This window comes from Daldinia loculata (genome assembly GCF_022478755.1).
Source record: "Daldinia loculata strain CBS 113971 unplaced genomic scaffold F4817scaffold_7, whole genome shotgun sequence".
In the NCBI taxonomy this organism is placed as follows: domain Eukaryota; kingdom Fungi; phylum Ascomycota; class Sordariomycetes; order Xylariales; family Hypoxylaceae; genus Daldinia; species Daldinia loculata.
The window spans coordinates 257,800-282,101 of NW_026054861.1; the positions used below are offsets into that span (position 1 = coordinate 257,800).

At 47.3% G+C, this 24,302-nt stretch overlaps 8 protein-coding genes across 8 annotated transcripts; 5 read left to right on the forward strand and 3 right to left on the reverse strand.

Annotated features, from left to right (window-relative positions):
* Positions 1 to 3,398: 3,398 nt before the first annotated feature.
* On the reverse strand, positions 3,399 to 4,622 carry F4817DRAFT_327659 (centromere protein H (CENP-H)-domain-containing protein). Its single transcript, XM_049302063.1, has 3 exons — positions 4,253 to 4,622; positions 4,034 to 4,199; positions 3,399 to 3,972 (listed from the first exon to the last, which is right to left on the reverse strand). The coding sequence occupies exons 1-3, from the start codon at positions 4,389 to 4,391 to the stop codon at positions 3,588 to 3,590; spliced, it is 690 nt and encodes a 229-aa protein (XP_049162135.1). The 5' UTR covers positions 4,392 to 4,622; the 3' UTR covers positions 3,399 to 3,587.
* Positions 4,623 to 4,658: 36 nt separating this feature from the next.
* Positions 4,659 to 9,995, forward strand: F4817DRAFT_327663 (autophagy-related protein 11-domain-containing protein). The gene is made up of 4 exons (XM_049302064.1): positions 4,659 to 5,259; positions 5,360 to 5,471; positions 5,537 to 9,439; positions 9,501 to 9,995. The coding sequence occupies exons 1-4, from the start codon at positions 5,186 to 5,188 to the stop codon at positions 9,720 to 9,722; spliced, it is 4,311 nt and encodes a 1,436-aa protein (XP_049162136.1). The 5' UTR covers positions 4,659 to 5,185; the 3' UTR covers positions 9,723 to 9,995.
* Positions 9,996 to 10,223: 228 nt separating this feature from the next.
* Positions 10,224 to 11,565, reverse strand: F4817DRAFT_327665 (uncharacterized protein). Its single transcript, XM_049302065.1, has 3 exons — positions 11,279 to 11,565; positions 10,974 to 11,203; positions 10,224 to 10,907 (listed from the first exon to the last, which is right to left on the reverse strand). The coding sequence occupies exons 1-3, from the start codon at positions 11,475 to 11,477 to the stop codon at positions 10,461 to 10,463; spliced, it is 876 nt and encodes a 291-aa protein (XP_049162137.1). The 5' UTR covers positions 11,478 to 11,565; the 3' UTR covers positions 10,224 to 10,460.
* Positions 11,566 to 12,158: 593 nt separating this feature from the next.
* On the forward strand, positions 12,159 to 13,481 carry F4817DRAFT_368507 (kinase-like domain-containing protein; the record flags this gene model as incomplete). The annotated part of the gene is made up of 5 exons (XM_049307250.1): positions 12,159 to 12,413; positions 12,470 to 12,725; positions 12,788 to 12,919; positions 12,968 to 13,095; positions 13,152 to 13,481. The coding sequence occupies 5 exons, from the start codon at positions 12,159 to 12,161 to the stop codon at positions 13,479 to 13,481; spliced, it is 1,101 nt and encodes a 366-aa protein (XP_049162138.1).
* Positions 13,482 to 13,983: 502 nt separating this feature from the next.
* On the forward strand, positions 13,984 to 14,578 carry F4817DRAFT_260729 (uncharacterized protein). The gene is made up of 3 exons (XM_049299281.1): positions 13,984 to 14,235; positions 14,289 to 14,354; positions 14,425 to 14,578. The coding sequence occupies exons 1-3, from the start codon at positions 14,116 to 14,118 to the stop codon at positions 14,545 to 14,547; spliced, it is 309 nt and encodes a 102-aa protein (XP_049162139.1). The 5' UTR covers positions 13,984 to 14,115; the 3' UTR covers positions 14,548 to 14,578.
* Positions 14,579 to 15,641: 1,063 nt separating this feature from the next.
* On the forward strand, positions 15,642 to 17,853 carry F4817DRAFT_312774 (putative cellobiose dehydrogenase; the record flags this gene model as incomplete). Its single annotated transcript, XM_049300170.1, has 8 exons — positions 15,642 to 15,690; positions 15,755 to 16,621; positions 16,687 to 16,811; positions 16,877 to 16,970; positions 17,020 to 17,069; positions 17,120 to 17,198; positions 17,253 to 17,485; positions 17,587 to 17,853. The coding sequence occupies 8 exons, from the start codon at positions 15,642 to 15,644 to the stop codon at positions 17,851 to 17,853; spliced, it is 1,764 nt and encodes a 587-aa protein (XP_049162140.1).
* A 1,091-nt stretch (positions 17,854 to 18,944) lies between these two features.
* F4817DRAFT_356697 (aldehyde dehydrogenase) lies at positions 18,945 to 20,894 on the forward strand (the record flags this gene model as incomplete). Its single annotated transcript, XM_049305822.1, has 8 exons — positions 18,945 to 18,971; positions 19,049 to 19,142; positions 19,201 to 19,588; positions 19,647 to 19,875; positions 19,932 to 20,055; positions 20,113 to 20,522; positions 20,579 to 20,672; positions 20,758 to 20,894. The coding sequence occupies 8 exons, from the start codon at positions 18,945 to 18,947 to the stop codon at positions 20,892 to 20,894; spliced, it is 1,503 nt and encodes a 500-aa protein (XP_049162141.1).
* Positions 20,895 to 21,716: 822 nt separating this feature from the next.
* Positions 21,717 to 24,062, reverse strand: F4817DRAFT_260747 (cysteine proteinase). The gene has a single exon (XM_049299282.1). The coding sequence runs from the start codon at positions 23,762 to 23,764 to the stop codon at positions 21,830 to 21,832; it is 1,935 nt and encodes a 644-aa protein (XP_049162142.1). The 5' UTR covers positions 23,765 to 24,062; the 3' UTR covers positions 21,717 to 21,829.
* Positions 24,063 to 24,302: the final 240 nt, after the last annotated feature.

The window sequence follows — 24,302 nt, forward strand, 5'->3', positions numbered from 1 at the left end:
ACTGCCTTTTTACTGCGCCTGGGTGATTGTGTGCAAAGCCAGACTTGAGACTGCCCCAATTTCTAAGGGAGGGTGCAAAGAGGGAGGGGGGGTCTGCACCAAAAAGCGGGCAAGCGATAGACAGACCGTAAGGTAGGCACAGTGGCCGAGTGATTTTGGTTGGAGAGCTACCTAGGTAGGTACCTGAGCAGGTGGTAGGGGAAGCAGGGAACTGGAGGTAACCAAGCCCAAGCGAGTAACCACTGGTTTGTTCTCAGGTTAGAGAATTTCTGTGTGCAGGCTTTGCCTACCTAGGTCGCCTAGTACCTTGTCTACCCAATTTCGGTAGGGAGGTACTTCTCATACCCTGTGTGTTATTAGTCGGTTTGGACGTTGCAATAAGCACGATACAGGGAAGTAGGTCCTCTACGCCACAGTGCTTATTGCACTGTAAGAATCACTGTACCTTCGGCTATGTATATACATATCATTATTATCTTGAATGTTTAAAACGGTCAACATTATGGGAGGAAATATTAGGTATGTTGCCATGTTGCTTTGTTTATGTACATATTACACCATTACTGTATCACTTGTTCTTCATCAATCTATTTTCATTCACTCTTTCATTCATCGCTCATAGCGGCAACTGGTCCAGCCAGTCCAGCCCAGCCAGTCCTGGTCATTCTTCTTGAGCATACCTACAATGTAGGTATGCAAAGCTGCAAAGCTGCAAAGCAACCAATTTATGACCCCTTTTTATCTTTTTTATTTTTTGCGTAGGACGGTACGTTACCTAATATAAAGTGGTTACCGGTAATAGGTATCTTTATACCGCGTACATACATTCTGTTGTCCTTCTCAAACTTCCCCCTACTCTGCCTATGAAAACAACGCGGGAAATGGTTGCAGTTTCTCCGAAGGATATTGAGCAGAATGCCGCTGGGGGTAGATAGAGAAAAGACTAGACGAAAAGGGGGAAAACTCATAGTACAGCATCACCAGGCTCCTACCAGGTCTTAGTCGGATGTCTGATACTGTGTACCTCGATGGAGTGGCATCACTGATTTCCTCTTTTTTGCGTCAATGCTTCGGGAATCAACGTTTAATCACTTATTACCTAACGTGCCTCCATTCCTAAAACAACCATAAACACACAAGACTCTATTTCCGCTATGATGCTTCAATTATTCAACCTACATGTATGTAGGTAACCTGCTACCTCTACATACGTACATGCATCTTACTTCCTTCAACCTTAGTTGCACTCTTGCATCTCATCAAAAGACAAGGGAAAAACGATGCATAAGTTGGAAGTGCTGCATTGCATAGAGAAGAAGAGGAAACCAAAAACAAAAGGAGAATGCGAAAACCAGACGGCTTAGGGAAAGCTATCTGGAGGTACAGCGTTAAGCCCACGCGCGTACGTACATGTACGTACAGACTGTATGTACCTCAAACTGGAGACTGCCCCGGGTGCATCACAATTGATGATTGTACACTATGGCTTGGAAGTACTTTACGCTTCCTTGTTAGCGTAAATGTACATCACCCATGCTAGGTACTTCCCTTTTACCTATCAGGCCTGGGCTCCCTGGGTGGATGGGATGGCCTTTTTTTATGCCTTTTTTGCCTGGTCTGGTCCTTTGCAGCTGATTACCACCACACGAAATTTCTGGCTGCAGTTCTGGGAGTCTGACATTCCCCCTCTTCACCCTTTGCACCAGTTTCTCTGCCTTTCTCCCCTTTCTTACGCATCCCACCCCCAAACAGAATTGGCCCCTCACAATTTTTGTCAACCACTCAACCCAAGTCTTCCAGCTTTATAACGGTAATATTATCCAGCTGGATTACGTAGTCCAGTATTTTATTCTCTCTTATCTCCGTTTGCCTTAGTAAAACACTTCCATGGCGACGTTTTATTTCATTTTCGCGATATACTCTCCGTTTCATTTCCAAAGTGCTAAGAAAATCTAGACTCCCACAGCCCTTGTCCTAATACTTTACCCTCTTTACGATATCATAGCCCGATGATTATTGGATATTTTATATGGCATCTCTAACCACTAGACGGGTATGAATCGCGTAAACTATCCATAACACGCACGATATTCTTGGGGGATATTACCAAGGGGCTGTTCCAACCCAATACGTTCACACAGGCAAATATCAACGCAGCCATTTTATGGACCAATAATCTTTAAGAGCCTGCATTGCGGTTATCCTAGTTGTTGTACTGGCGTAACTTCATCCCGCAGAGTCCCGTAAGCCAGCCTGCTCAAGCTTGCACATCCTTCAAGGAATAAGCCCCCCCTATTGTAGCAATATGAGCAATGCAATCCAGTCGCAAATCCAGTCGCACCGATTTGGAGTTGTATCACCATATTATCGAGTCGCATTATGAGCAAGCATTTGCAACACCTTACTGTAAACTCGTTACAATCTACAAGCGGACAAATAAGTTATGTTAGTTAAGGACGACGAGGGACGCGATGCGAATCCTCGAGTAAAAATTATATTAGACCGCGATGGATTTTATTAGTCAGATCTCTCTGCATGATATACCCAAGCACCAACAATTCATATTGTGGTGTTCTCATGTGTACGCCATGTCTTGTCTTGATCCGTTCAAACAGGCCGCTTTACTAGCGACAGGCTAGGAAGACTGTCTCTCATTCTTGATTCTAGGGCATCGGGTGTCTTGCTAGGCCAAAGTCATCGAAAGACAGCCAGGTACCACATGTTTAAACAGGTACATCATATTGCACAGAGCTGCGGGTTACACCAAGAGATGCTTCGGGAATGGTCTCATTTGCATCGTACACTGTGTTCGCGTTCTTCTTCATTTCCATATTGATTATGGTGTTTTTTATTAGCGTAACGATGACGACCTTTTCTTCCCTTCAAGATTCTCCACCGTCGATAACACCATGGCAAAACAAGCATTGATTCCGTCAGAGGCAAAATACAATTAACTACCTAAACTCTGTCTTTTAAATAAGTCTACATGTGTAAACACAAAGCCCAGGCTGATTCTACACGCCATTTTGTTTACGTCATGTCTGATATAATGATCCATCCATCAGTTAAAGCACGGCTTGCCTCGTCAACAATATCTCCATTTTTTTTATGTCCATATGTGCTTGCAGTATACTTCATGCAATGATAGCTGACCTGCTGCCAGGAGAATAGCCTTCTACAGCACCTTAATCGATGTACGAGACCTGGGTTGCTCTATGTACTAGCTAACATTCGATTCGATACATCACATCAAAATCCTAAAATAGATTTATTCCACGTGATTCATGCCTGCTTCGGCCAAGACTGACTACGCTAAGCCCTATCTATCAGGAACGGATGCGTTGGAAATCGACTATCAAAACTGGTATGGGTCTAGATAAGTAGTGATAATAGGGTTAGGTATCTATATCTGTGAGGTAACATTGTGACAACTCAAAGGCTCAGGTGCATTATTCCAGGGCTTGTAGACTCGGAGTTTTCACATATGAAGGTAAAGAATAGTATTGCCAGATTAGTGGGATTATTACTCAGGTGGGTATCATCGAACGTGCTCTTCTCGTCAATATACGGAATCTTGAACTTCTTTATCACGCTTCATCCTCGTTTTCGGGGTCCAAGACAATATCCCTCAGCTCAGAATCTCTAGACCAATCAACTCCACTACCGGCAACCACTGCGCTTGCAGTGCCTTTCAGGACCCGCCATCTCTGTCTACTTAGCTTAACCTGGCCCTCTAGGCTCGAGACCTCAGCTGCCCGCTCCGGATCCAGGTTAACCGCCTCTGCCTTATTCCGATTCGTCTGCTCGGCAAGTTCGAGCAACTTGGACGCCAGCTCCACGTTCTCGCGACCGAGGCGTAGACTCTGACTCTCCACCTCCGTGATCTCGTCAAGCAGTGTGCGTAACTCCGAGGACTGCTGTGCTAACGCTGAAGATGACTGGTCGCGTTGTTCTAGAATGGGCAGTAAGTCCCTATAGAATTACGGACTAGAGTTAGAAATAATGGCGTAGGGGTGAATGTTGTAAGTCCTACCTTTCTATCGGAGATGCTTTTGTACCGTTGTGCACTGCTTGTAGGATTGGATTGGCAGCCACAACGCTGTCTACTACTTGATTCCGGAGGACATATTTGGATCTTGAATCCAGAAGCGCTTTCTGGGCTGCTTCTATGTTCCCATCTCCTGTAGGTGGACTTGTACCTAGTATTAATTAGATTCCATGTATACTTTATAGGTTGATAGTAGAAACTTACGTGGGTCGTAATTCTTCTGGGCTGTGAGTAAGGCGATCTCTAATTGAAGCTGCTGAAGGCGATCATGTAAACCTAGAATACGTTTCTCATCATCTGAAAGGAGGAGTGGCGTTGGTTCGTGAATCGTTCCACCCGCCATCTCCTTTTGCGAATGAGCATATACGATGTAAAGGCCGTTTGTTTGAAACACAAGCGTGTGAGATGATCTTTATTTTATTATGAAACACACTTTCGCTTCGCTATCGCTTCTTTTACAAGATTACAATGGAGGTAAGAACCTTAGTATTAGGCTTGTCACATTCAATAGATGTGGCTGTACTTCAAGGTCGAACGTGGCTTGATTGTTCGCGTTTAGATCCCACGTTTGTTGTCACATTAACACGCTAAATAACAAACTTCAAGTTAAAGCTATAGTGTAACGCATTTGGCGCAAACCAAAGTTATGCCCAGCCTACGTATATAATATACGCAAATTATATTTAAATCATTAGGCTTCAACTTCGACTTGTAAAATTTTCTACTATGGAAGCTTGATACACTTTATTACACGAATGGGATTTACACGTATATTGTTAGGTGTTCGTGGTACCTGGATGCATGTGATTCGTGTATCGGATCTGAAGTAGATCATTTATGTACTTAAGCGCCAGGGGGTCTAGGTTTACATAGTCCGTCCCCAGCAAAATTTGTGGATCATCGGTGACGAATTACAGAGAAATCGGAAGGAGCCTTATGTACGAACGGCGCCTGACTGCCTGCCAGCTGACGTTGAGCTCCGATACAGAAAGATAAAGCTTCACTTGCCATCTCCATTATTCCTCCGGTGGCTTGTCAACGCTTGAGTTTCCCACCTTAGGGCTCTGCATATCTGGAACGTCATATCTGTTGTCGCATCATTTACTTCATTCTTTCAGGGGATGGACTGTATAAATCATGGCGACGCAGACGCAGGTGTTGATTGCCCACACGGGCCAGCGCCTGCAGGTCGATACCGCTCAGTTCTCATCGTACGTATTCCATTTCTTACACTGATTTGAGTATGTGGCCTACCGCATTTTATTAGTTTGCATGAGTACTTCTGCTAACGGCTTTATTCTCTTCTTGTAGCTTAGATGATTTCAAGGCGTGGGTTGCCCGGCAAAGCTCCATACCCATCCAGAATATTGTTGCTCTTACATCGCAAGGAAAGACTGTCAAGATCCAGAGCATACAATCTGAGGTTTGTCTACCTTAACGTCCCTCAGTTAGACCCATGTATAAACTTGAGATTAACATGTTCATTAGAAGGAGGTATACGTTTATGATATTCGAATAACTCAAGCTTCTTCGCCTGGCGCTGCCAGCGCTCTTATCTCCGAGTCCCCCGTGCCTAAACGATATACTGTATCTACTCCCCCGAACTCGATCGAGAACACGCACACGCTACAATCATGGCAGGATCTATTCAAAAGACGTCGCGACTGGACCCTGAAGGTCGTAGAAGACTGCACCATCATGGCCGATGCGGCCCAGGTGCGGTATAATGAAATAGATGTCATGCTAAAATGTCTCGATGCCGCCGTAGCAAATCTCGACAACAGTGTTAAGTTAATAGATCCAAAGCACTCGGAACTCAAAAAATGGGCAACGCCTATTCAAGACGAATATGCCAATCTGGTTTCTAATTGGGAACAATACCTTGAGCTAGCACGGAGCATTGCTATTTCCCCAACGATGGTGCATTTTATGACAGGTCAGGACATTCGAAAGCCTCGTCAAGCAACGCTGGAGGATCTCATTGACCCCGAGCCTACTCGGAAAGCTGGGAAACTCGCTGCTACGTCCCTTCGAAAGTTCAATAATAAAATATCCGAGTTAGACAAGACAGTCGAGATGATGTTTGGAGGCTGCGAAGAGTTGATACAGGAGTTCAATAAACTATTAGATCGCTCGGTGATGGGGCACAAACGCGACAGTATCCAATTACTGGAAGATATCGAGGCTGTCGCACGAAAGGTCGACACGGACTACCAGACCACCCTGTCGTATACTAATCAAGCAAAGGATATCCCGCAGGCTTCAAAAACAGCTGTTAATCACACGAAACAGCTCTTACCGAGTATTCAAACCCGAGCTTCTGAGATGGATGACATGCTCCGTTATGTCACCCAAGCGCGAAACGGTATTGCTGCTGATTCTCTTACCTTCATGCGTAGGATTGCTGAGATAACCAGCGTACACCATAGTGTCAAGACTCAGATGCACGCAATAAACCAAGGAGAGGAGGAGATGACTACCTTCGACTATCTGCGGCTCATTCAACAGCTCCCTTATATGTATGCCTCTTTTGTCGCCGAGGCTATACGGCGTAGAGAATGGTCGGAGAAGGTAAAAGCCGATTCTTCGACGCTGCTTAATGAAATGGCTATATTCCAAGACGAGGAATTGAAGAGACGCCGGAAGTGGCATAAAATGGTCGGTAGTACCTATGGCCCAGAGAAGACCGAGAGCAGCGTACTTGGCTTCGAGGTCAACCTTCATGGTGATGATGAATCTTGGCCTCAGATGACGAAGCAAGAGCTTGATGAGTTCCTGACCGTATTAAGGCGATATAATGCGGATGCAGGAGTTTTGGGCGATATCACCAAGCTAATAAACGACCTCAGCAATCCAACAAAGCAGCAGTCGAAACGGCTGAAAGCTTTCAAGAATGGCAGTGTACATGAAGCAGCGCTTGGGAGAAGCGGTCTGCTTATTCGCGGAGATGACGATCTTCTTAGAAGCTTGCAAGGAGATAAGTCTAAACTAGAGAATAAGTTGAGGACAGCTGAGAGTCGAGTCCGCCGGCTAGAAGATCTCTTGCATCGTCAAACTCAGGTATCAAGACCGTCACCTTTAGGTAATATCTTTCAACCCCAACAAAACGACTCGACCGGCTCCGTTAAATCACCCCGAGTGTCCGATGATCGGCGACAATCGATTGTCTCAGACGGCAATGAGGCTCTATACCATCGCATTGCGCAGTTAGAAGGAGATCTAAGTGCTCAGAGAGAACGGTCTGCAATTCTAGAGAAAGAAGCGAATGCTCACGCCGAACTGAAAGGCCGTATGGACGAAGTGAACTCCACGAAGCAAGATCTTTTAGGAAATATGGAGGCCCTAAAGAGAGAATTCATGGAAGAGCGTAAATCCTTGGAGGACGAAGTCAAAGCGCTGAAGGCCCGCCTCGAAGAGACCGAAGATGAGATCGAACATTTCGGAGAATCTAGAGAAAATGAGAAGTTGACGTACGATGAGAAACTTCACTCTCTCGAAGCCGAGGTTGATCGTCTTACTAAAGAGAAGAGGGATGATGCTCTAAGAACACAGGGACAAGTCGAGTTTTTACGTAACGAAGCTCGAGTTCAGAGAGAACGCAATGTGTCTCTTGAGAGGGAGTTAAAGGAATCGCGTGAAAAAGTCAAAGAGCTAAATAAGCGAGCTGAAACTTTCTTCGACAGTATGGATACGCATGCTCGCTCGCTCAGGGAGCTTTACGGCCAGTTATCTCCAACGGACGAACCTCCTCAAGACTTTTCAGATCTTACAGATTCCGTCGCGACCAAATCTAATGATGTTTTGGCTAGATTGAAATCCCTCGAACAAGACATATCTCTAACGAGGGCTGATCTAGAGCGTGCCCAGGCCACTGTCAAAGATGTAAAATCCGAACTACATACTGCGAAAGAGAAGCTTTCTAGTGAAGAGATGAGCTCAGTGCACTTGCGGGAGACGCTGGATAAGGAGAAGACTAGAAGCGCCACTCTTGAAATGGAAGTGAACGAAGGGCGAGCGCAACTCAACCAACTCCGAATGAAGATGACCGAGGGCGAAACAGGATCAGAGACGCTACGGCAGAAACTAGCAGATGAAGAAAAGAGAGTTGCGGAGCTAACCGAACAAGTGGCATCAAAACAGTCCCAATTAGGTAGCCTTGAAGAGGAAGTCCGAATGTTCCAGGAGAAGCTACAGGCGTCCGATGCTACATTAGAAGCCCTTAATAGTCGATCCGAAGTACGCAACGGTCGCACTAAAGACCTCACCCAGCGGTTATATACACAAAATGAGAGGCTATGCAGGCTTCTCGAACGCCTTGGGTTCTCCGTGACACGCAAGGATGGGTCGATGGCCATCCAAAGAATTCCGCGGTCTGAACGGACATCTCAAAACCCTAACGACTCGTCTGATCCCGGCTCTTCTATACGGCGATCCGTCTCGTTGACAAGTAACCCCCTTGCTGATAGTGCTGACCTCAAGTTACTATACTGGATGAACGCGGAGGACTCGAATACAGAAGATGAGCAGTACCAGGCTTTCATGGCCGGTCCGGGCAACTTTGACATTGACGCCTTTTCTGAAGCCATGTACCGTCGCGTTAAGGAAGTGGAGCATACTGCTCGAAAGATGACTCGAGACGCTCGTAATTACAGAGAACGGGCACACGATGCTGCTAAGGAAGCTCGTGACAAAATTGCCTTCAGACAATTCAAAGAAGGCGACCTAGCCTTGTTTCTCCCCACCCGTAATCAGACGACAGGTGCCTGGGCTGCTTTCAATGTCGGATGTCCTCATTTTTTCTTGCGGGAGCAGGAAGGCCACCGCTTGCGCAGCCGCGAGTGGCTTGTAGCCCGCATAACCCGTGTTCAAGAGCGAGTAGTCGACTTATCTAAGAGCTTACAATCTACCACTGCTCTTCCATCAGAGGGTGAAACTGATTCTGTTAATACTGGCGACGAAAATGACAATCCATTTGATTTGTCAGATGGTCTACGCTGGTGGCTTATTGATGCACACGAAGATAAACCCGGCGCCCCATCTACCCCTGGGCTCGGAAAGTCCACCGTCGCTGCAAACACTGTTGCAGCTGTCGCCGATATGCACGCACATGGACGTTTGAGCAAGGGGAAATCCAAACTGGGCCCTAACGGTGGAATTGAGGGTGTTAGTAGAACCCTCAGCAAGAGTCTCGAGAGCAGGCGTAGCAGTTCAGGCTCTAAGAAGGCCCAGCCTCTTGCTGGGGTTGTCGCCGCAAAAGGTAGTGCGCTAGCTAGCGAGACAAACAGTATCACAAGTCCGACAGTTGGGCAGGGAGGCGCAGGGCTAAGCGGAACGCAGCAAGAATCAACAGGGGACAAGCAAACCGCCGCAGATAAGGGCGAGCAAACCGAGGTGCGGCGCGATAATTAACACCACCCTCGATCCTTGAGACATAGTCGCTGATGGGATCTAGCGTCGGCGAATAGACGACAACCCCAATACGCAGCAGCCTCAGCAGCAGAGGCCGTCGGGTCAGCCTCGGACACAGTCACAACAGCAGCAACAACAACGACCCCAGCATTCCCAACTCCGCAGAGAAATAACTGCTACTTCTATCGAAAGCCCAAGCCCCGTTAGAAGGAGTATTGTATGGGATTCACTATGGAACCTAGACGTTAGTTATCCCGGCAGGTGATCAGGTTTGGTCAACTCTCTTGTCCATAACCACACATCATCACATTTACCCCTTCCATACCTAAGCACAAGAAGTTTGTAGCTGATTAATCGGAAGGAAGACCAGCGTTGATATGCAGGATGAATGGCATAGTACAGGCTAATATTCCCGTATCATATTTTTATTGGGCACAGCGCTGGCGTAAAAGGGTCTGCTTGTCTTGGGTTTTTTTCTTTCTGGTTTTTGTCTCATAATAGATGCTTGAACACTGGGTTATTATTTTTTACTTTTGGGGGGGGGGGGGGGGTAGGACTAAGTTGTCGTATTAGAGAGAGCGAAGGGATGGAAAATAATACCCAATCCATGACCTAATTACTTACCTATTGACCATTGCCTTAATCTACGTCCTCCCCGCCGCCTTTTCTTGTAGTGACAATTCAACCTTGGGGAAATACGTATGCTATTTTAGAGAGCTAGTTAACCATCCTATGGCCGAGATACGAAAGATTGAACTTTTAAAAGGCTTCAAGATGGGCACTGCATATATTGATACACGAATCCAAATTTGTCGACATATGTGCATATCTAGTGTTAGCTCAGCTACCCTAGCTGGTTGGTATATCATACACGTGCTATGTTAATTCATGCGTATAGGAATACCGTGCTGGCTCGCTACTAGGTAGTAGATACTCCACTTTCGCGGGCTTTCTGCCGGTTATCTTACGGTAATAGCATGATAATTGACACATCGTCCCTAATTCACTCCTCTGGCACGACCTCAACATTCCGCACCAAGGGCTCCAGGTCTTTGCCGGCGTAAATCAGAACCTCGAAGGTACCGAGGTGCTTGATGCGGTCTTCGCCCTCCAGACCCTGGATCTGCACGTTGTCCGCCTCGAGTGCCACACGCCCGCCCTGCGCTGGGTCTGCTTCTAATAGCCTTTCTCGTATCAAGGCTAAGATGTCGTTTATGGATACGGAACCGAAGATGGCTACCGACGCTGCCTCATCCGCCGAGGGCGGCGTCGAGTCTTCGGCAGCGAAGTTTGTAGATGCTGCGGCGTTGGCGGCGAGAGATGGCGATCGAGGAATGGGGGTAGGTTTGGGTTCGCTAGATAGAGGCGCGGAGACGGTGTGGATGGGCTTGCGGGCGAAGGTTAGGGTGGGAGGGAGGAGGGATTCGAGGAGGGTGAGGGTCTCCTTGGGCTGGATTTATATGTTAACACAGGTCATGGTGTAAGATTACTTGTAGAAGTACTAAGCCAAACTTACCGGTAGCGTCAAGGTATCCTTCTTGCTCTTCCTGGTCTCTTTGGGCCCCTCCTCAGCGGGCACAGCTTCAGATTCGACGAGGAGCTTGGTGCCGAAGGACCGGTCGCGCACACCAATGGCAGCCTCAGTTAGGCCGAGCTCCTTGAAGCGCCGGGGCGTCATGTACTCGGCCTGCGCCTTGGGAAACCAGTAGTTGCGCATGCGGCCGGGTTTGACTCGGATGATGGCATCTGTTGCGTTTCCTCATAAGCCATACAATATTCTGACAAGACGAATGTAGGAGCTTAAGGAAAAAAAAAACTTACCTCTCCGACCGAACCCTTGGATGTCCTGTAGCAGACGCACGGGAATACCCTGCAAATCTTCCTCCTCGGCCTTCGTCGACGACTTGGCGCCTCGAGTCTGCAGAGATAGAAACGAGGGGGGCGATGCCGGGGCGGGGTGGACGAGACGGCGCAGGCAGTCGAGACAGGTCGGCGGTCGGATAAGGCGCGCGGGTGCCATCTTGAGGGGGAAGAGGCTCCAGGCCAATTGGTAGGTAGTTAGGCCTAATCGAGTGAGCGTTAATGCGGGAATCTTGTGCAGAGCTTCTTGAAGCTTTGAAGAGTTGAAATTTTGGAGGAGCCGAAGTTTAAGTGGTTCGGTACCTGCCGTCGGAGCTTTTTTGGCCAATCATTTTGTACCGCTTAGCTTTTTGCGTCTTGGCCGCTAAAGACTGGGGACGGGGATACAAGATTAAAGATAAACTGAAAGTTAAAGCAAACACTAACAAACTATTACAGCATACAATAAAAGAAGTTGAATTATTTAATTCATAAACTATACTATCTACAATTACGAAACGGAACATAACTACCTGGATTAGAAAGGATGTACAATACATGCTTCAATTACTGTCATCTAACTACAAATATGGATAGCATTGAAACTCAGATCTTTAACTAGATCATAAGACTTGTTTGTATCTCTCTTAGTTTTAATAGATGTTACCTCTTTCTTCCCAAAGTTGAATCGGGCGGAACATGTCCATGTACCTATTCCGCAATCAGACTACTTGAGTATCTTTCTTTATTATATAATAGCCGCTTTATTACACTTGCACGTCTACTATCTATGCTTTACCAGGGTTATCTATAAGTTTTTTTTTAAGGCAGTTCATCCACGGGCTTAATAGAAAGACCACCAATGAGTCGATCTCACTCTGCGCCCCCTGCCTATGGCAACAAGTCCACCGCTGATATCGAAGCGGAATTAAGGTCACATTTTGCTGTGCAACATCATAAATTTACATTTGAAGGACTACTCGGTCGCGGTGCCTTCGGCCTCACCTTCTGTCTCGTCGAAAAGCTCTCGCAGAATAGGACTCGACGTCTTGTGGTGAAGCGATCTCTAAAACCCCGGGGAGAAGACGATCTAAGAAATGAAATAGAATGGCTAAAAGTGAGTATTCGGCGCGGAACGGTAACCGGAGATGGCTAATAATCCATCTACTGTAGACTCTTCGCGGAGCTGAGCATGTTGTGGGGATACTGGCATCTCGCGACGAGCCTCACCCAACGACCTTTTTCAGACGCGATAGAAAGCGTTTATTGAGAAGGCGGTCTGCTTTAGAAGAATCGTTAGAAGGATTCACCGGTCCAATAGTGGTAATCGAGTACTTAGAAAATGGAGATCTAGCACGGCTATATAAAAGACTGGTTAATCGTGACCAATTACTACCCAACAGAGTAATATGGTCCTTTTTTCTCTGTTGTGAGTATAATGCCTACATTTGGGAGTTTAGAAACGGTATTCTAATATATACCAAATACTAGTAACAAGAGCTTGTGTTGCCCTCGCGTACCCTCCGAACGGCGGCGAAGATGGTCCAGACCAGTTGGAGACGATCCCTGGAGATGACACACAACCGAGCAAGATTGAACATGCCGATTTGAGTGCAGCAAACAGTTTGTTACTTCTTTTCTAGGGCATTTCATTTCACTGATAGCATGAAGTTATGATAGGTAACGCTGGTGGTGGATTTCCGGAGCACGACTTAGTTCCGCCGCTAAAGTTCATCGACTTCGGACGAACAAGAGAGGGATTCAAGGGCGTCCCCGATAACGTTCGAGCAGTAATTAGGGTATTTGAGACAATCCCGTCCTGGGCAAGAACGCTAATAAGCTAATACCGGTCTAGATTATGGTTAACCTAATTGCAAGACAACAAGTGAGAATATCGGCCTGGATCACAGAATACCAGGGGTTCGAGACAAGAGCAACAGAGTTCTTACACCATGGAAATGGTGCGAAATACCCTACGCTCGACGACGATATTCGAGATTTCCTAGCCAGATGCTTAGCATACGAGGAATCAGACAGGATGAGCTTGCGAGATATGCTGAGAATAGCTGAAAATGCCGTACAGACCAAAACAGCCGCAGTATTCCCGGGCGATAGGGGTGAGACCGATGAGGCGATTAGAGACTTGATACAAGAATTTATATATAATGCAGATGCAGATATATAGGAGCAGAGAATTAAATATAGGTTATGAGTTAGACGAATGGAATAGACGATTAGATGTTAATAATGAAAACTACTCTAATCCAGTTATTACTTGCTAGTTGGGTAAACTTGTAGCAAGATTTTTGTTCTTTATAGATCCTAGATATGTATGTTATGAATCCCACCATCAAGTTATTGGTATCACTAGAGCAGATAGTAACTTTTAAGCTATTAGTTGGAAAGAGCTATTCCGGCCCCGGCTCCGATTTCAACCCTTGTCCGGCAAGCCGTACCCCACAAAACCGGAGCCTTAAGAAAGGACTGTTTCATGGGAATGCAAATTATTTTACTAATGCTGAGTTTCGAAGGACTTCTTACTCGTTTAATAACTGATAAAATTTGGGGTTTCGGGTCCCAGCCTTCATCACGTAGTTGTGACGTAAATCTCTGAATATCTCGTGGCTATGTAGGTTGCGACCGGCCATATATGGAGCCTCATCGGTAGATGACGTATTACTACTGTGAGGCGACGAAGTATTTGGCCAAATGGCAAATTAGTTGTCGAAGGAGTTTGGTCCGGTTCATCACGCCCACTTGGTACACTGCAGGACTTCCAAAATCCTTCAGAATATAGTCTCCCATCCTGCAACAAAAACATGGCTGCTGCAGGGCAGAAAGATCAGAATAAAGCCGGCAAGAACTTTGACACGGGCAGTACGAATGCCTTGCCAAATGTTGATCTGGCCAGCGGTATATTTGAGGCCCCTGGCGCTATCGTAAGTAGAAACTTCTCGGTATTCTTTAGAGTGCTTTGCTGACCTGGTTTAAGCAACCTGAAGCCCAAATGACCAAACCAGTGTCAGTTACTGGCGGTCCTCTCGATAAGCAGGCAAGTGTAAGTTTTATACAATAATACCTTACTATAGATATAGTTAGTAGGTCTGGGTCTCATATGTTTACTATAGGGCAGGAGTACCGCTGGTGAAGAGCAGAAATCTACAAGTGGGACACAAGAAGCGGTTAACAGCGATGGAAGCATTAGCCGCAAACCAAAGGATACAGCAGGCGCCGGCGCCATGATACTATAGGTTTTTAGAGTATTCAAAACGTTCGTTTAATAGTGCTTAAGCTTTGAAGTACTAATTGGGTTTAGAAAACGGTGAGGTCCTGGAACTCGAGGCGGCTTTTTACTGTATCATGGAAATCATTCTTTAATGCCAGTAATATAATGATAAATCTTACGTTAAATTTCCTATTGAGGTATCTCCTTCTAACCATACTATTTCAAGATGGAATTGTTCTAGAATATGTTAGGTAGTAGTAAGATTTTCTGTCGGACACGCGAATTTCCACGGTTATCCGTATCCTGATGCTCATTCTACTCCCTTCAACGTAGATCATCAAGGATTAAGATATATTAGACTAGTGACCGTCAAAGGAAGAGGCCTAGAACGTCCGGATGAAGTGTCACAGTCGTGATCCTTGATCCTTCTCTCCTTTTTGCCTACTGTGTACTCCTATTGTCAACTATATCTCCGCAGTAAGTTGAAAACGTCACAAACTCGAATGACTTGGCCGGGATTATCCTGAGACGCCTGGTTGTAGTCCCCCTCCTTGCTAATCACCGTAAGTCCGTAGCCTCGCGGGGGCTACTTTTTTTGTCCTGGGTGTGACGACCCGATGCACCATCGCCGCCCTCCCCTTCCATCGGCACTTCCATTTTGGATCGTGAATGGACCTCTCCAGAAACCCGGGCCAGCCGCATGCCCCTACCTTACCCCAGGCGACCCCAGGCGACCCCAGGTTACCCCAGGTTTTTCGCTCGCGGCTAAGTATGGGCACCCTGGTTCCTAGGACACTCCACGACATCGCACTCGGCTAATTGCGCCCAAATGAAAAAGGATTGTAGATCCCTACAACTTTGAACCAGTGACCTGTTCGAGCGCGCTAGTTTCTTCGATACACCGACGACAGCACTTTGAAGCGGCACTTCTGCGTGCGAGACTTAGGCATGCAAGTCGACATTGGCGTGGCGGCATGGTCATGGCTTCTAGTGTCCTATCTGCGATGCTCGGGACACATCACGTTCTTTGCCGTTTTAAAAAAGGCTTGGGTCCGCCCCTGAGGGTTGACGCGGAGTTTCCTCTGTACACTCAGTCACGCAAGACCTCTTATAGTTGAGATGCATGGTAATCTATACCTAAGCGCCGCCGCGACAGCCGCCTTGCTTTGTAAGCACACACCTAAGGATACCTAGATAGGTAGACGCGTGGATCCTGTCTAACTCTCTTATAGTATTCCAACCATGCTCAGCACGGGCTAATGTAGCACTGGCACCGCCAGTTTGCTCTAACGTCACGACTAGTCAGACCTGGGACTATATTATCATAGGCTCGGGGGCTGGTGGCATTCCGCTTGCTGACCGGCTGTCAGAGGCTGGGCACACGGTCCTTCTTCTAGAGAAAGGTCCGCCGTCAACGGGCGTCTGGGGAGGCACTCTAAAACCCAAATGGTTGGATAATTCGACGCTGACTCGCTTTGACGTACCTGGGCTGGCCAACGAAATTTGGCACAACCCTACTGGCGTTGTATGTACGGATGTCGACCAGATGGCAGGTTGTGTGCTGGGTGGTGGTGTGGCTGTCAATTCTGGCCTATGGTGGAAACCACACCCAGCCGACTGGGATTATAGCTGGCCCGAAGGGTGGAAAAGCTCTGATGTAGTCGATGCGACAGCGCGGGTGTTCGAGCGAATTCCGGGAACGACGCATCCCAGTACGGACGGCAAGCTATACCTACAGCAGGGATTCGAGGCGTTGACATCAGGACTAAATGCAAGCGGGTGGGAGTTCATTGTGCCTAACGAACATCCTGATCGCAAGAACCGGACCTTTGGCCACAGCACGCACATGTTCTCTAACGGTGAGCGAGGTGGACCCATCGCGACGTACTTAGTCGATGCAAGCCAACGCAAGGAGTTCACACTTTGGATGAACACTACCGCAAGGAGGGTCATTCGTGAGGGGGGCCATGCGACGGGCGTTGAGATCGAGTGTAGTAAAAATGCTGCCGGACACGCTGGTGTGGTCTCAGTTACCCCTGGAACAGGCCGTGTCATCTTGTCTGCTGGCGCCTTTGGCTCGGCAAAACTTCTTTTCAGAAGTATGGCTTTTTATCTATTCATTATAACCCCAGGTCCTTGTTGGTTCGCTAACGAGTTAAAATAGGCGGCATCGGGCCAAAGGACCAATTAAATGTCGTGAAGAATTCGACGTCGGATGCGAAGACTATGATATCTGAGGACTCTTGGATTGATCTCCCTGTGGGATACAATCTAATCGACCATGTTGGCGTGAGTACCGAGATTATTCAAGGCAATGCTATTTAGGACCATTGTCTAAACTTACGGTATATTAGACCGACATCGAGATTGCTCACCCCGACGTCGTCTTCTACGATTTCTATGCGGCATACAGCAAACCTATCTTAAACGATACGGAAATATACTTGCGTAAGATATCCAGGCTACAATAATGAATCCGGTACTGACTTTATCACAGAGAACCGTACCGGCATTCTCGCACAAGCAGCACCTAACCTAGGTCCTATCGTAAGCAACTCAAAAAGGGTTTAGGGATAATGATATTGACATATGTATAGTTTTGGGAGATCATTCCCGGCGAGGATGGAATAGATCGTCATCTGCACTGGCAAGCGCGAGTTGAGGGTTCCAAGAACAGTGAGCCTACTATCCCGATATATTTCATATACCGGCACTAACTGTGAAATTCAGCTTCCATGACGGTCACCCAATATCTTGGAACTGGGTCAACGTCGAGAGGTCGCATGGTGATCACGCCTCAGCTCAATACCCGCGTGTCCGTCCCCCCTTATCTCCGAGATGCCAACGACAAGGCAGCTGTTATTGAGGGACTTGAGAGAGTGCGCAAGTATTTCGGACCCATCTCGAACTTAACTTGGGTTCGGCCGGCTTCAAATCAGACATCAACGCAGTTTGTTGACTCGGTGAGTTCGCATTACCTTTACCCCTTTATAATTCATCTACTTTTACACAAGAGAAAACGACGTAGATAAAAGAATCAAGGGCTACTAACGTTAACATAAAGACCCCTGCAACACCGGCGGTGCGATGCTCGAACCACTGGGTTGGTACGGCCAAGATGGGACTTGACGACGGCCGGGTGGTCAATGGCACGTCTGTCGTCGACACGAACACCAAGGTCTATGGCACGGATAACCTCTTCGTCGTCGATGCGTCCATCTTCCCGGGAATGATGACAGGAAACCCTTCAGCAATGATCGTTGCTGCCGCCGAGCATGCGGCGAAGAAGATACTGGCCCTTCCCGCTCCAAAGGCAATCGCGGCTAACTAGGGAGCGATCACGATATGAAAATATATAGAAAAATATAATCCATTTGAGCCTATCTTGTGCACTGCAGATATTTATCAAGTCAAACCCAAGGATTAGGAATAAATGGTCATAATGCTATCATATTAAGAAGAAACATGTCTTACTAGTTGATGGCTTTGGCAACTAGGTATTTTTAAGCACAATGGCATTTCTATAGTGATAGGTTTTTGTATATAAGCTAGAAAAAAAGAAAAAGAAAAAGAAAAAGAAAAAGAAAAAAGAAATAAAAAAAGGAAAAAGACATGTAATGCCTAGATGCAATATACGACCGTGAAGATTAAGAAGTGTCTAAGATCTATGGCCTCTAACCTTTTTATTTTAGCTGTCGTGGAGTTATCGCTATTAGCTGCATTAGGTGCAACCTCCTTCTCGCAATTATTTTAGAATGGTGAGCAGTGTTAGGGGCCGAGGCTGCGTTCTTACGTGGAACTGAACTGAAACTTGTATAGACATCTTCATTGCTTTTCTATGTCCTGTATCACCCATTATGCACTACAGCTCGTATATTCGAATCAAGTTTCCTTACAGTAGCTATTTCTATTTAAAACTGCTGGAGAACAAGCTACCGAACGCATCTATCTACGACTCGAATCTAAACTACTATATAATTTGGATATTTTGGACAGTCGTTCTCTGTACTCTTATGATACACCACCTATGATAGGACCATCACATCACATTGCAGGCGATATCTACGATTGCTCCTATGTGGGGTAGCTTAGAGTCACTCCGCCGCACTATTGACCGGATTCGGTAGAGGGGGAGCGTTTGGATTGGCTGCGGGGATAAGAGCTAAGACGAATAGTCAGGTCGCGCTGATCAGATACCCGAGAGTTTCGGGATGGTCGTATGCGATAGGAGATGCGGGGTGACTTTCGTGACGATATGTACCTAATTAGCGTAACGGTGATTATATATTGGAGACGTAAGACATCCAGACGACTTGCCGTTGCCACTAGTTAAGCGAATAAGTAAAGATATCTTCTCATCGCCTGAGAACTTAGTATTATTTAGCTAGACTACCTTCTAGGTCCTTACTATCACCTTCAACCATGGCCGAAGTCAAGTCAGCTATTGACGTAAGCTCTCACCTGAAATCGATCAACACTGATTACCCCTGAAGTATGCGTAGGTAACGTAACTGATAGAGACACAGCTCAACCTCAAGAACCCAGAGCTCTTTCGAGACAAAGCATACGTCAACGGACAATGGATCGAAGCAAAATCAGGGAAGAGATTCGATGTCATCGGTCAGTAATGGCTTAATCACTTGATATTCGACCACTTGCTTATACTACAAGCGAGCAGACCCGGGATCCGACCAGAAGTTCGCCTCATGCCCGGACATGGCTGCCGAGGATGTCGATGATGCGGTGCAAGCAGCGCAAGCGGCCTTCCAAGTCTACCGCAAATTTACACCTCGAGCTCGCGCTGACCTGCTGGCCAAATTCGATGCTTTGATCAGAGAGCATAAAGATGACCTTGCCACTATCTTGGTATACGAGACGGGCAAGCCACTAGTCGAAGCTTACGGCGAGATCGAGTACGCGGCTTCGTTTACGCGCTGGTTCACCGGCGAGGCGGAGCGAATCCAGGGGACTACATTTCCCGCCGCCATTCCCGGTAGACGTATCTTCACCATCAAGCAACCGCTTGGCGTTACTGCCGCACTGGTACCTTGGAATTTCCCAATTGCGTCAGTTGATTGCTACTACTTCATTAAGCAACGATGATCAGCCCTAATCCCTCTCTAGGATGGTCTTAAGGAAAGCGAGCGCTGCTTTGGCAGCAGGATGCACGATGGTCGCGAAGCCGTCACCCGAGACGCCCCTATCGGCGCTAACACTAGCATACTTGGCTGAGAAGGCTGGATACCCCAAAGGCGTATTTAACGTTATGCCCACTACATTAGCCAATACTCCAGCTCTTAGCGAGGCTCTTTGCAAACATCCACTCGTGAAGAAAGTGTCCTTCACCGGCTCTGTAAGCCCCAATCTCCCCAACGAATTTAACAGCTTTACCGGCTAACATAGAAGTAGACCAGGGTGGGAAAGATCCTCTCTGCCCATTGCGCAGATAGCCTCAAGAAGCTCACCCTCGAGCTAGGCGGTAACTGTCCGTTCCTTGTGTTCGACGATGCGAATCTAGAACAAGCTTGCGACGGTAAGACTTCCCAATTCAACTATACACGACAGACGAATTGATTAGAATATTCCTCAGCATTAATACCTCTAAAATTCCGACACGCCGGGCAAGCTTGCATCACCGCAAACCGGGTGTACGTCCAAAAGGGCATATACGACAGATTCGCCAACCTCCTCGCGGAAAAGACACGACACATCCGAGTCGGCCACGGCATCGACAAGAACACCACGATGGGCCCTCTAACAGTCCCCGCGGGTGTCGACAAGGTAGCCGGACAAGTTGAAGACGCGAAGAAGAACGGCGGCACTGTACTTACGGGTGGAAACCGCATAACTTCGAACAACGGGTACTTCTTCGAACCCACGATCATCACGAATGCGTCGCAGTCTATGCAGGTTGCTTCGGAGGAGACGTTTGGACCGCTTCTAGCGCTGTTCCCGTTCGACACGGAGGAGGAAGCCGTAAAGGCAGCTAACGACACGAGCGTAAGTAATAACTATAAAAGTAATTTATTCTTATACGTTCTAAAATTGACATCTAGATGGGTTTGGCGTCGTATTGCTTCACCAAGAACATCGATCGGATATGGCGTCTGTTCGAGAATCTCGAGGCGGGAATGATCGGGTTGAACAGCGGTAAGCTTCCACCGCAGTACTTGCAAACTAAGCGTGTCAGAAAGCTCGCGCAGAGCTGTAGGCTAATAACGTATAAAACGATTAGGAAATTCGTCAGCAGCGGAGTCGCCGTTCGGCGGGATCAAAGACTCGGGGTTCGGCAAGGAGTCCGGCAAAGACGTTGCTATAAACGAGTATCTCATCACGAAGACGGGAACATTGACTCTCGAAGGGCAGTACTAAAAGTGTAGGGCTGTTTGATCGACTTCGTGTTGGATAAGTACCTGCTGGTATGTATAACTGGGCAATAGTGAAGGATGAAAAATCACGTATGCAACATGATCCACGATGCTCTCTGGTTCAAATTTAATATTTCCCGCTGGATTTTCCAATACGGTATGTACGAAAGCCTACCTAATATAGCGCTAGTACGGACATCTTCCGACTGTTCGTTTTTTCCGACGCAAAATGCTAATCCTATACTGATGCCGAATCTCTATGAGTGCTTCCATGTAATGCTACTGACCTGGGTGCGGCGTTCGAGCCCCTCATAACTTACAAGGTACCATTGCTGTTGATAACGTCTAATCCAGCAAGTTCATATCCACATTCATGCTTATGAACCCCCTACGACGAATGAACCGGCTTTGAACCGACAAAACCCCTTCCCAATATGCCAATGGACCAGAAAATGCGTTAAACTCCCCTCCTTCCATGCGCCACAAAACACCATTTATGATATGTCTTTATGCAGTTGGCACCTCCAGAGAGTTCGATGTACTTCTTTTGTAATCTTCGCCAGTCGGTTTCTTCCGAGATGATCATGATCGATCCAATTTTTTCCCCTCTGGTACCATCCATATACCCGTACATTCATGACATGCGGGACTTCCACTCTTCTTAGGTTGTTGCCATCGATCGGAATCTCTTCCAAAACTGGATTCGAGATCATCAAATTCAGAGTACCCCATATAGTTATTCCATGAATGTCTTATCACTCTTCCTATGCTTCGGGAGATTTTGCGCAGTTTCAAGCCAAATCCCAAAACAATTGCTTTAATCCATCCAATAACACTTTGCTCGGCTCCGAGCTTTGGAAATGCGTCTTCCCGTTCGTCTTCCTCGGGGTCATAAGTTGCTGCCCGCTTCATATTATCCAAGAGCCGGTGTTCATCGCTCTATGACTCTGCCGGACTCTCGCGCTCTAATTCGTAGAAGAGCAGATAAACTTCTCGTTGCATCCCTAATACCTCGCCCGTCTTAGCTTCCTTGATCTTTTCGTCGCTAATACGCCACCATCGGTCGGTTTGCTTTCGACGCTTCGCCTTCGCCCCATTTACTTTAGATGTAATCGCTTTCCCATTTACAATGGGTGGCGCAACCGGCGTCTGGCCAGCTGGACTGCTCGGTCTACTGTTTCGAGCCGAGTGTGATATCCTCGACATAGTCGATCGCGCAGATGCCGCAACTGACTTGAGGCTGATGGTATCCGACTCGCGATCCTTTAAGGAAAACTTCGGGCTACGACGAGAGGAATGTCGACCATTGGACGTCGCGGAAGATTGGGGCGTTGAATCTGTCGATGGCCGAGGCAGGGCATCAACTGACTGATTAGACGAGCTACTTCCGGATGAAGAGAAACCAAGATCCGGAATAGAGGCTATTGGACTAGGATCCCCTGATCTCGGTATAGCACTAACGCGTGGAGTTGAGGCTGGACTTGGTGTAGCTGATTTGGCGAAGATGTCGGAAGCCTGGAACGCATTTGGAGTTGAGAACGGAAGACAGACGTTCTGTCGACGAAAGGATTCGTAATGTCCGCTATGATGACTGCCTTTATGCGTAACCGTAGCGAGTAATTTGTATTTTTTACGATTCAATAGAGTTCCCATTAGTAGCTGCTCTGGGAACGTAACTTTGGCTGAATTCTTCTGTGAGATACTGTTATATATGGATCTGGAAAGGTGGATAGCCATAATCTTAGGGAAGCCCGTCAGTCGCGTGTGCTTCGCGATTTTACACGCGGGAGCGTCTCGCGTGGGAGGTAATTCAACGTCTAGCGGGGGATTCTCAGGGTCGCTATCGATGGCATGCTGCAGCTTAGCGATCGCCTGTTGCGTACTGGTCTTAAAACTCTCAGAATTGGATCGCGATAACTGTGTCCTTAGGATATCTTTTGCGTGCACAAGACGGCATTTGTCGCACTTGAAGTCGTCTATGTACTCAGTCTTGAAGAACCCATCCAGACAAGCATTGAGCGATGTCGAGCTTGACTGCGGCACGTTTAGCGTCAGAGTGCAGAACGTGTTTTCTGTTGGCTTCGGTTTGAAGCCGCACTTCTGACACTCAATTTGACTTTCGTATTTGCCTTCCATTGGAAACCCATCTTCTTCGTTCCTTGACGGTAGTCCTTGCGCCTCGACTTCGGGTTCACTCTCCTCTGGCCCAGCAGTGTCAATATTTCCGTTTCCATTTATGGCTAGCTTTGCCAAACGCTGCTCAACAGCGTCGCCATCGATTGGCTCTGCTTTATTTGCTGACGCTTCGGTGCCGCATTTATTTCTCGCAGCTTGTCGAGCTCTCCTTCCGGCATGGTATTCATCGCATAATCGCTCGGCTACCACCTGTAAGAATTCCTGCGCGTCCTGCTGTTGCCTACTAATGCGCTGCTTGAAAGCAGTCTCAAGGACCCTGATAAAGGGGCCAGCAGATATGGTCTTCTTGTAAATAGGCCGCTCGTTAAGGGCATCGAGGATATCCTTCAGGCCCTTGGTGACGAGCCCGGCCTGTAGACCCTGGACCTTCCATTCGGGTTTGCTCTTGTACGCAGGATCCTGCACTATTTCTTGATATACCCATGGTTCATCTATATTTCTTCGGTGAGTTTCTCGGATGAGGTAGATTCGGAGATCGGTGAGGCCGGCGAGGGCTTGGAGGACGGAGTTGATGAAACAGTCGTTTGCCGGGTTCGAAAGACCTACGACGCCTTTTTTACGTGTCGTGTTGGAATCATCATCTAAAAAATAGTTGGGGGCAAAGACGTAGAAGAGAGTGATCGCAGCGAGAGAAGCACCGGCCGCATAGGTGGCAACGGTGAGAGGCTTCTCAGGCATGACGGCGATCCGTTGGCTCGGTTCGTTTCACTTCTGTCTTATCACACCGCTCCCTCGTGTTACAATTGTCGCTACAAATGCTAAGGGAGGGTGGTAGAGATGGTCAGGGAATTCGTCGAGAGGGTATGGGTATTCGGAACGCGACTCGAGGTCATCACTAGATATGGAAAAGGGAGACCGGGATAAAGGTTAAGAGAGCACGATGTTGGGTAAAAAGACCGTAAGAAAGAATTGGAGATTTGGCGGAGTAGAAGAAGATTTCTACAGGGATGATGGTCGGTATCGAAACCAGAGATGCTTGGAGGCCAATGCAGCAATAAGATGAAGCACGGCAAGATTTACATAGTGGCAGGGATAATGGCTGCTCGCGGTTCGGGAATAAGGCGACGAAAGGTCTGTATATGTACCTAAAGTAGTGTATCTGTGTAGGCTGTGTAAGTTGGTACTTAATGCAGTTACATGAATGTTAAAAAAGCAGCAAAACGTTCAATTTCACATGTTATAGTTAGCAAAATAGAAACATGAGGGTCGAAATCGA